Raw genomic sequence first — 11499 nt, 5'->3', positions numbered from 1 at the left:
GCCCTGAAGCTTTCCTGATGCAAAATGCCCCACCCCTGAGGAGGCCACTGTTGACAGAGCCACAAATTTTAATTCCTAGCTGATGTGGGAAGAGCCCAGCCCTGAGAGAGATGAGGCTGCATAAGGCTCAGCAAAAACATAGAGCTGCCAGTTGCTCTGAGGACATGGAAACTGAAGGAAGCATTAATATTCCAGGCCACCATGCCTCCCTACCATCTGTTGCACCGAAGCAAAGGATGCCCAAATAAATTTCAAAATCCCCTGAAAGGAAGATCACTCTGGATGCTATTTCTACATCAAGCTGTTCAAGACTTGCTAAATCATGTCTCTCCTTTCCAATCATTTTTCAGAGGTGTCTTACCTCGGGGAGGTGGCTTTGGTGGCTGTGTCCCACTTGTAGGAGTGTGATGGCACATGCTGGAGGCTCACGGGGCTGCAGCACAGCCAGTCCAGCTTACTGCCAGGAGAAGGACAAGACAGAAACCACACCATGTCCAGAGCAGCTAGCTGGGATTGGACAGGGATCTGCAAGCTGGCAGCTCTTGTGAAGCAGTTTGCTCCTGAGCTGGCAGCACCTTTTAAAGTTTTTGGACATTTCCTGAGATGTCCGATGGAAAGGCAGGTGCCCCTGGAACACCTGCCGACTGCTGAAGGCCCTTGTGCTGCCCTGTCTCCTTCTAAAATCCTCCAAGGACTCATCTCCTCCAAAAGTTGATGTCCTCTTACCAGGAGGAGATCAAGAGGAAAATTTTACAAGGATTTCTTCTTTATTTGCTGCTTGGGACTCTCCCATTATAACACACTTTCTGATGATGGCCCGTTCCCCTGTTTCCTACAATGTGCAGGTAGAGATTTATGCAATTCCAGGTGCCAGCCTCATTTTAGAGATTAATCAGAGATAATGTCTCACAAAGAGGTTTATTGAGTTCTCTGAGTTCATTCACCAGCTGTGAAGTGAAACATCCGAAAACAGTTTTTGAATACTAAGTTCTCCCTGGCACCAGCACAGGAAAGGAAACAGTGCCTTTTTCTGCTTGAGGTACTTATTCTGCTGGGCAGAGCCAGCTTCATGTGAGCAGCTCTGGGAGCTGCCATGCTGGGGTTTTAGCTGCCTGCTGCCCTGGCCCACCTGGGGTGCAGGAGAATGTGTCTGGTCTGCTCAAGGTGCTGAGCTCTGCTTCTCAGCATCCTCGGCCCTGTGAGTGATGAGTTGCTATTTCAGGGCAGATTTGAAAAAAAAGGGGAACCCTGGAGAGCAAGGCAAGGGTGATTATTCACCTACAGCCATGGAAAGGCACTAGGAAATGTATTTGTGGCTGCAGAACCCTGCAGGCCTTGTGGCTGCTGGCTTTATGGCATGAAATTGATTTGATGTCGTAGTATTATCTCTTTGAGGGCGGAGAAGGAAGGTCCTTCCTTGGACCTCAGTCTGCACCAGTCACCACTGGATGTGTTTTGTTCACTTGCTTCTCGGGACACCAGGAAGCTTCTTGCTCCTTCCCTGTGCCCTACCCAGAAGCCAAGTTCTGGCTCATGCACCTGCACGCTGGGCTGCTCAGAGGGCAGAGCCAGGCTGGCACCCCCAGCAGCAGCACATCTCCTGGGCACACAGGCACAGCCAGGCTGGCATCCCCAGCACATCTCCTGGGCACACAGGCACAGCCAGGCTGGCACTCCCAGCACATCTCCTGGGCACACAGGCACAGCCAGGCTGGCATCCCCAGCACATCTCCTGGGCACACAGGCACAGCCAGGCTGGCATCCCCAGCACATCTCCTGGGCACACAGGCACAGACAGGCTGGCATCCCCAGCAGCAGCACATCTCCTGGGCACACAGGCACAGCCAGGCTGGCACTCCCAGCACATCTCCTGGGCACACAGGCACAGCCAGGCTGGCACTCCCAGCACATCTCCTGGGCACACAGGCACAGCCAGGCTGGCACTCCCAGCACATCTCCTGGGCACACAGGCACAGCCAGGCTGGCTGGTGCTGCTGGTTTTCTTCCTTGGTGCATGGCTCTGTTGAACAGAGGGCACTCCTACCTGGGCTGGAGGAAATGGGTTGCAATTAGCAAACTGTCTTTAAAAATATCCTCTCATCAGCAATTGGGCAGGTGGCTGTGCAAAGGCCTCTTGGGTACATGTCTGTATGCAAATGTTGGCCATGAGGAGATAATTATTCTGTTCTCCCATCTCGAGCACATTCCTACCTTGCCAATGGATCATTCTACTAATTTTTATCTCTGTTGCACTCAGCATAAAATGCCCACAATGTGTTTGTGTTTTCACACAGACATTGGGCTACATTAGCTGGGAAGAGCCCATGTGGAAATCCACAGCTCTGAGGACAGATTTTGGCAGCTGATTTATCCTTTCCATCAACATGCTACAGCAAGTCCCCTGTGAGGCAAGAGGGATTTTCCTCTGGAATACACCATTGGGGAGGACCTGGGCATTGAGAGGATTAACAGACAAGCTGTGGGTCTGCTGGTAGATAAAACCAGCACTGGAAGAGAAAAGAAACAATGGAAGGGATTCCACTGATTGATGAACAGAAAAAGATATTTGCTTTTACAAAAACACTTTAGGTCTGCTGATAAATGAAATTAGACATTGAGAGATGAAAGAAACAATGGGGAAGATAAACCCCTGAATTCTGTAAGAATTAAAAATTAAAAGGGAGTGTTGTACATTAGAGAGGAATCTTTGGTATCAGGTGTATTGGGGAAGATTGAACCTCTCAAGTACCTCAGAAATGGGGAAAGAGAGAAGGGAAATGGCCAGGAAATTGGGATTAAAAGGAGCCTGCATCCTCCAAAAATCTGAGAGATCCCAGGGGAATGCCCCATGGCCTCTGCCTTTATTCGAATAAAGCCAAAGGACTCCTCTGTCTCCTTTTTGGACATAAACCTCTGGTGTTTGTGGATTAATTTTCCTAACAGCATCTTCATCACTTACTTATTTATTTACACTTTGACATCCCTTCCTTGGAGGTGACTTTTCTGCTGTCTGCAGGATTTTTCCTTTATAATTGCCCTCCTAACAACATCCCAGCAACAGGACTGCTGCTTCTCCATGTCCTGATGAAGAGCCTGAAGACATTTGTTTGCAACTGCCTTTTATTGTAACATCGGGAAGCTCACAAAAATTCAGAACACAGTATTCGCTCTTCCCTATGACTGGTCTTTGTCTTCAAGCAGCTGTAAAAGAGGGCAATCAATAAACCTTGCCAGGGTCTTTTTAATGCTTTTTGAGCCATTATGGTCATAATGCTTCTTCAGGCTGCCGTGTCAATACACTCGAGACACTGAATATGTCAAAACCACATAAAATCTTTATTAAGATGAAATTAAATTACCAAGCCCAAATCAGCAATTTAAATGGATATTGTTCTTCAAGGATGCCTGACCTAAAAGCCAGACACAACTGAAGAATTCAGGGCATTTAGTAAGGATTAAATTGGTGTGAAACAAACTTTTACCACAGCTCCCGGGCAGGAGGAATTTGGGAGGATGGGAATTGCTGTCATGGTGCTCTCGACACCTGCCCTGTGTTTTCTATCACAGCATTGGCCTGAGCTAAAAAAGTGAAGGAAATCTGGGGAAGGAGGGAAGAAAACAGTTATTGTCATGAAAGTTCAGTCTGTCTCTGCTCATCAAATTAACCCAGACTGATCCAAAGGGAAAAAATAATCCTTATTTATGTATGGTTCCAGGTGACAGTGCATGGAGCTGCACCGGGTGGCACTGCAGAGAGTCCATCCTTGTGCTGCATGGCCCTGGTGGGTGGATTTCTTCTCCTAGATCCTCCCAAGCACTTTGAGCCCTTTGTAAAGTCACCAGAGCCATGAAAACACGGAGAATCTGGCGGCAGAACCGTGGGGCACTTTCAGCTCAGTGACTGAACCCTCCTCCAGCCTTGCACGGAGGCTGCAGCATCAGAGATTTTCACCTGCCAAATAGAGGTGAGGACAAGCAGGACATGTGAGAGCTTCCAGGACCTTGGGAAAGAAAAACTACGGGCTGGAGCCCCACTCAGCAACCCCCAGAACACAGCTGAATGCAGCAGCAAAGGCTTCGGCTGCCGTGGGCTGTGTGTGAGCTCCAGGAGGGTAAAACCTGTGGGTCAGGCCAAGGCAGCGAGGAGGTACTGCAGGTACCTCCTGTTGGGACACAGGAGCTGGCTCTGGGCTCTTTCCACATACAGTGTCAGGGATGCAGTTGTTCAAGCCCTTTGCTGCCACTTTGCCCAAATTTTGCACAGCCAGACAATACCCAGGTGGGCTTGTCTGGGCTAGATGCATTCCAACAGCCTGCATGGCTTGCTTTCCTGCACTTGGGAGCTCCTGCTTTGCAGTGCCACAATGCCTGGGACACGTGTGGGTTTGGCCCAGCCCTTTGCCACTGGCCAGCAGGTGATATCAGCTCCTCTGTGCCTGTGCAGGACTGGCCAGTTTGCTGACCCTTGGGACCAGCCTGACAGAAAGGTTCAGAGGCTCAGCTTTTGCATCTCCAGAGTGCGCCATGACTCTGATGTGCCCTGCAAGCTACAGGGTGGACCTGGCTCCTCTAGGGGTTGTCACGTGGAAGGAGGAGCAGCCTCAGCACTGACCAGTGGGTTGGTAATAGGTAGTTTAGCACCAGCCTCATCCCCAAAGCACCACCAGCCTCCCCTGCCAAGGGCACGGCTGCCTTGTGCTAGTGGCCTGGTTCTGATGGCAGCAAGGAACACCACCCCTGCGTATTTTCTGTTGGAGCACAGGGATCCCTTCTGCATTGTAATTGTGCAGCTTTTGCTCCATCGGGTGGGATCCTACAGCTTGCCAGGAGGATTTCACTGTTCACAAAGGAGCTCTTTTTCTTCTCAGCCGAAAACTGAAAAATTGCTCGGTTCCAGCCTATTTAGTTTTAATTGTTTCCTTTAGTTCTCATTGCCCGCAGCAAAATATCACCTTCCCCTAACAACCAGCCAGGCTGGGAGCCAGCCACCCTGCCCAGCCACTGTGCCAAACCTCCTGCTGGTTCTGTGGCTCCTGGGAGTCCTGTCTGTGCTGGCAGGGCTGGATTTTGGGGAAGAGGCATCACCCACAGCAGGCAGTGGGCAGAGCAGCTGCAGTGCTGCTATTGCTGGGCTGTCACCATGCCCCAAGGGCTTTGCTCTGGCTCTCTGCTTTCCCAGCCAGCTCTGCCCTCCCTGCTCCCCTCTGGCAGCTGCTGAGAAGGGGCCAGCACGTCATTCCTGCTCCAAGCTGGCTCTGAAGAGAAAGGTGCTGCTGTGCTGCTGAGGCAGAGCACCATGCACACGGAGCCCTGGGGATGTTGAACAGCAGAAAATGAGAAAAGCCTCTTCTCTCTCCCTTCACCAGAGTGGGCTTCGAGTACCTGTGGCTTTTTGGGAATGATGTGGTGCATCCCAGGTGAGCATTACCTCCAGGACCTCTGCTCCTGCTCCTAATGCAGCCCTTCCACAGCAACACCCCACTCCACAAAGACAAAAACCTCACATCAGCAGTAGAAAGCAGGGTCTCGCAATCTCAAGAAAAACTTGTGGGGACTCCTAAACCTTCTTGGAAGTGATGGGACCAGGAGGATAAAGCAATAGTCCCTTCCCATGCAGGCTGCCTTCAGGGAGCACAGCCAGACACCCCCAAGCAATCTTAGTGACAGCTCAGGCTCAAGGGAACATTGATGTGTTCCAATATAAGGCAAGGATGCAGGGCTAGCTGTCAGGGTGAAACAGGACAAAAATACACCCAACCCACCAGAGTAACCCACCAGATCACTGATTTTATCCCCAGGATAAAAGATCTCTGCATCAGGGTTCAGTCTGATGCTGGGCACTGCCTCAGCTGGCACATCCCAGCCTCCAGGGTTCACAGCACCATTCCAGAGGTTTCCCTGAAGGTTTTCCTCTGCTCAGCTCTGGGGAAGAACTATAAAACAAAGGCTTATAAATTAATTACCTAAAAGAGCAGCAGAATGTTATTAGATACTTGGGAGTTAATTGCACTGATGCTAATCACATGTATTTCAAAGGAACCAGCAGAGATGTAATATGTAATTCCAAAGGTATTCCAGAATAATTTAGCAATTTAATTAATTTCTGCTAATACCTTTTAAATCACCTGCCCAATTTCCTGAGGGAAAGGGGGAAGAAACTTTTTCAATTGGCTAAATCTGTTACAAACTCACTATTTTTTGGCAAAGATATTGTTTTATTTCTCAGTGGATTTAATTAACATTAGAGTTATCCCTGGGTGACAGGGTGGCCAAGCAAGACTGTGATTGTCTGGTCCTAAAATTGGAAGTCTGGATCAGGGATGGTTGAAGTGTTTTGGACAAACTGTGATGGGATGAGAAGATGGAAACTGAAATGATTTGTGGATTTAGGTCAAATTCACTAAGCAGAGTCAGGGGAAAATGTGGGAGAGAAATGTAAACAGCACCAGGCATTTTATTCCATCTCCTCAAAATGCAAGATTCTGTTTAGAAAAGGCAAAAATATCTCATTTCAACATGTTTGAGATGCAGGTTTTCTGCTTGTCTCCTTGTGCCTCCCCCCAGGGTCAGGCAGCTGAGATGCACCCAGCCCTGGGGCAGCACTGCAGCTGGAAAAAGGGCACAGAACCTCGGGATGGCACTTGGGAGTCCAGGGGAGGTGGACAGAAGCAGAGACAAGTGACTTGGGCTGTATGAGAGCTGAGCCTCGCCCTCGCCATGCTGGCAGAAAAGAGACCACCAGAAGCCATTGCTCTCACGGGGTTTTTATTGTCCGGCTGGCCCTCGCCTCCCACCCTGCTGCCCGTGGCTGAGCCCCTCAGCACCACCCACGCCTGCAGAGGAAACCCCAGCCCAGCTCATCCCCAGGCCCAGCCACCTGCCTGGGGCAGCACATTCATCCCGGCTCTTTTCTGGGGTTTGTTGGGGTTTTTTGTTTGGCTTTTTTTTCTTTTTTTTTCTTTTTTAATATTTATTTTAAAAATATAGTAGCTGTGGAAAGCAGCCCTCTTTATAAATGCTTGATGCCAGAGTGAAATGCATCCTCACCGTCCTTGTTCCTAATCCCTCCTGGGTGCCCCCGCCTGCCAGCAGCAGTGCTGGGGGCTGGGGAGGCTGCTGGGGCTGCTGCAGGCAGGGAGGCTCTTGATGGCAGGGAGAGAGAGAGAGAGAAGGGGGGGGGGGACGGGACGACACCCTTCTAAAAATAGAAATATTGTGCTGAGTCGTTTGGAGTGAATGAAATACATAAAACACCAGCATTAGATTAGCTCTAGCTTGTCAGATATTGCTCCTGGCAGAGTTGGTGCAGGGTGCTGGTGGAGGCTCAGTCCTCCTCAGTCCGGGCCAGGGCAGACACGCCGGCTCTAGCCCCGTTCCCCACTGCAGGGCTCCCTGCTCTCTCCCACCTCGAGGACACTGCCCCACAGGGCAGCCTGAGAGCCCCTGGAGCTGATATAAATAGGAAACTGTAAACACAACCATTGGAGATAAGAGACATCTACGATCACAGGGTTTACTGCTTGAAACGCCCCACCCTCCCCCCCATCCACACCCCTATGCCCTTGTCCCCACCCCGTAAAAATGTCTCCAGTAACAAAACCTTCGATCCAGGCTTGGAGTAAAGGTGAGGTGCTCAGGGAGTAAAAAGGGACATTGCAGCCTTAGCAGTCTTTGCTTGGGAGGGGAGATGGTGGCAGGAGGGGGAGAGAGGGTCAGCTGGTTCAGGTCTTTTGCAAGTCCATTTGGTTTGTCTGGTGGACTCCTAGGGTTGTACCTGAGATGAAGACGTCTAGAGGACACTCCATAGCTCAATTAGAACGCTGTTGGTGTTTCTGTGCCTAGAAGAGCACTCGCTGCCAGGATTTGTCTGTCATGCGTGCAGCGGGCAGCAGGAAAGCAGCGTCCTCCCTCTCCGCTCGGCACGGGGCCATCCGAACCAACACCGGCCCAGGGGACCCCTCATGTGTCCAGGATCTCGCTGGTGGGTGACGGCTCGTGGGGGATGCCCTGTGCGCTGTGCATGGTCTGGTTGTGTGAGAGGGAGTTCTGCTGGAGCTCCAGGGCGATGGCGTTCTGCGGGAACTCCTTCACCTGTCGCTTGTACTCCAGGAAGGTGCACGCCTTGGTGGCGATGGCGATGATGTTCTTGCCGATAAAGATGGTGGAGACCCTGCTGTCCTGGAACAAGATCATGTTGATGGCCCGGATGAAGATGGTGACGATGTTGATGGTGACCAGGCTGAGGACGGGGTAGAGCATCATTTTTTGCGGGGCAATGTGCTCCCCTTGCATGCTGATCTCACTGAGGGACACGCAAGGCAGGATCAGCAGGAGTATGTAGCAGTAGAAGAACATGAGCCCCTCTGCCCAGATGGGCAGGCCGGTCCTGTGTGGCTCCCACAGGTTGGCCTGGATGTCCAAGATATCCAGCAGGTCAAGGGCCACCCAGAAGAGGCGTCCCCGCAAGTCCTCTTTCTTCCGAAAGGTCCGTATGTACTCCATGCTGTCCAAGGCCACCAGCACCAGGTAGAGCCCCGGCACACAGATGGAGAGCAGCAGGGTCAGAGCTTTCCTGGCCACCGTCTCCAGGTTCTTCTTGTCCGCCTTGTAATTCTGAAAGATGAAATATAGCTTGATCTCCAGCACGAAGATGTAGAGGAACCACAGGATCATGGCGTAGCCCCGCTTGGCCGTCTTCACCTCGGCACCCACCCACACGGCCACGTAGCGCAGCACGATGAGGAAGCAGATGTCCCCCACCAGCACGATGATGCAGACGCCGATCTTGCGGGGCCCCTGGTTCTGCTCCACCAGGTAGGCGTCCATGAAGGCCATGCTGGTCATGATGACGATGGTGGTGAGGCAGACGTGGCGCCTGTCTGGCGGCGGCAGCACCATGGTGAGGCGGGCGGCCCTGCGGCCCTCGGCGCTAGGGGAGCGCTCCCGCCGGCGGGGCGCGGGGGCGCATCCGCGGCCGGCCCAGGGACCCAGCGCCGCTCTGTCCCCCGCTGCCGCCCCAGGGGGAGGTGCCTGCAGGAGCAGTGGCTCGGCTGGCAGCCCCACTGTCCCGGGGCTCGGGGCTGCCCCTGCAGACCCCGCGCCGGCCCTTCGCCCCTCAGGGGCCGTGCCCTGCAGGCACCGTGGCTCTGCCCCCAGCCCAGGGCTGGCTGAGCAGCCCAGCCCCAGGCACCCTCCACCACCAGCAGCCAGGGCTCACGGCTGTGCAGGGCCTCCTGGAGGAACGTCCCTCCTCGCTGGTGGGTCCCCCATCGCTGTCAGGCTCTCCAGCAGTCCTATGGCACTAAGAAGCTTCCAGGCTCCAAGCCCCAAATCCTGGTATAGATCCCTGGAAATACGGCAGGTGACAGAGTGGAAGGGGAGCTCTCCCTGTTCCCAGTGAGATCCCAGGTTCCTCCAGGGTCGGGGGGGCTCCTGCTGTGTCCTCACAGGCAATCCCCTTCACGCCTATCCCAAAAGGCTGTGCTGGTGCCCTGCTGCTCCCAGCTGTACCTGCATCCCTCCATTCCTGCAAAAGACAGCAAAGAGCGAGCGTTAGGGTCCCTCTGGGAGCTGACCACGGAATGGTGGCAATGACAACAGCTCCAGCACACCACAGCGAGAGCCAGGCTCCCATCAGGTGCCATCCCACCACGGGGCACCCACCACACCCTGGGCCTGTGTGTGAGGGTGCAGAACAGCTTTTCACTGGCACAAACACAGCACAGGCTGTCCTGCAGGGATTGCAGCCTGCTGCCCTTCCACGGGCTCTGCCTGTCCAGAACTCCTCAGCAAGCACACCCTGTGTGCTTCTGCTGTTCCAGCAGCAGTGACACAAAAACACAAACCTGGTGGGGACACACAGGTTCACAGCATTCCCAGCTCCAGGTATCCCTGCTCTAGCAGGGACACAGACCCACAAGTTACTGCAGAGGTCCCAGCCTGGACACTTCTGCTTAACTACAGCCATGGGATTCTTCCAGTTACTGAACAGCTCTCAGGGTGTGGGGCACGTCCCTCCTCAAGCAGGGGTGAGGTCAGGGCCGGCACATGGGGAACAGGGAAAAGCTGTCCCCAGGGTGTCATCATGTCCCAGCAGCTTTCTGGACTGGTTCAGCTGCTCGTGGACACAGCTCCTCCTCGTGTGCTGTGCTTGCCTAATTAATTTGTTAATCTTTTCTGTGCAGGGAATGCACTCCCAGAAATTCACAGGTAGGTCCCAGTGCATGCAAAAATGTCATTGAAGTGCTCTTGTGGAGACAGACCCTGATCACAGCCACAGAGGCTGAAGGGAAGAAGCCAAGCTCAAGGAGGTGTAAGCCATTAAAAACCTGCCCTACTTTGCAGCTGCTTATGTTTATAGGGCCTCATTTAAATAAAAACTGGATCCTCTCCTGCTTCAGGGAGACAAGAACAAAGAAAAGAAAGTGGGAAGCCAGATGAGTCAGGGCCAGCCCTGCCTTGAGCCTGAGTAGGTGGACAGCAGGGATGCATGTACCGGTGCCCTGCTTTACAAAGGATGTGGTGTTCAGCAAACGTTTGCAAGGGGCCTTAAGGCTGCTGCTCCAGCCAGGACCCTCTGGATGCTCTTCTGAGTCTGCTGCCAGCAAGAAAAATTGGCATGTTAAAATAATTTCTCAAGCAGGAATTGCTCAGAAAGAAACCAAAAAGAAGTAGTGGGAATTCACGAGAAATGCTGCATGGCGCTTCCCAGGCAAGGCAGTCCCTGCAACCCCACTCACCAGCGTGGCTCTCTGCACCAACTCAGAGCTGCCGTTTGGGGCTTCAGTTTGTTCTTTCTCGAGGTTTCAGATAAAAATATACGGTCACTGCTGTAACTGCCTCAAAACTCATGCCAAGTTTTACAGAGGATTTATAGCCAAAGATAGATAATTCCAGATAAATTAGCTCTTTCAGGAGGGAATGGTGGCTTTTTTTTTTTTCTTTCACCCTGTAAGTATTTATGCCTTCAAAAGACAGCAGTTATTCAAAGGGCAGTGGGTTGCATCACAGCACGGTGAGGTTTGGAAGCAGCTTGCTTGTAAATCCTGTCCCTGTGCCCTGGAGTTCCTGGTGTGCTCTGGGGAGCTGGGGGAAGGCACAGCTCTCTCCTCATGCCTACATGAAACCAGGCAGGAAACCCTTCCGTGCCTCCTGGCGAACACCCAGGGCACCCAAAGGTGTTAATTCACAGCGTTTACAGCGGCAGCCCACAGGTCGTTAACCACCGCTGGTGAGCAGATCATTTTCAGCAAAAAAGGATAGGTTCAAATGACAGATCCTTCCCCGGTGTCTGCTCCTGAAGGGCTCAGGGCAGCCCGGGCTGTGTTTGACAAACATTTGTGGTGATGACCTTTCAGAGGGGAGGAAGGACTGAGTCACAGGGCTCGGGCACTGCTTCCTCCCCAGTCACATCACGCACTGGCCAGGGTAAGCACCTTTCTTGCCTTTTCCGAATTGTTTCCAAGCACTTGCTGCATCGTGAGCCCCTCTCCTGATTTC

At 52.6% G+C, this 11499-nt stretch overlaps 1 protein-coding gene across 1 annotated transcript in view; it reads right to left on the bottom strand.

Moving 5' to 3' along the window:
- Positions 1 to 3313: 3313 nt before the first annotated feature.
- Positions 3314 to 11499, bottom strand: part of TMEM121 (transmembrane protein 121) — a 40339-nt gene continuing 32153 nt past the window's right edge. The window contains exon 2 of the mRNA XM_050977603.1: positions 3314 to 9526. Within this exon, the coding sequence (XP_050833560.1) occupies positions 7960 to 8898 (939 nt within the window). The 5' untranslated portion in view covers positions 8899 to 9526 and the 3' untranslated portion in view covers positions 3314 to 7959. The remainder of the gene's footprint in view (positions 9527 to 11499) is intronic.

The sequence above is a fragment of the Serinus canaria genome, chromosome 8, assembly GCF_022539315.1.
Source record: "Serinus canaria isolate serCan28SL12 chromosome 8, serCan2020, whole genome shotgun sequence".
NCBI classification, from domain to species: domain Eukaryota; kingdom Metazoa; phylum Chordata; class Aves; order Passeriformes; family Fringillidae; genus Serinus; species Serinus canaria.
Note: the sequence above shows the minus strand (reverse complement) of the source record. Positions and strands in the feature narration are given on the sequence as shown.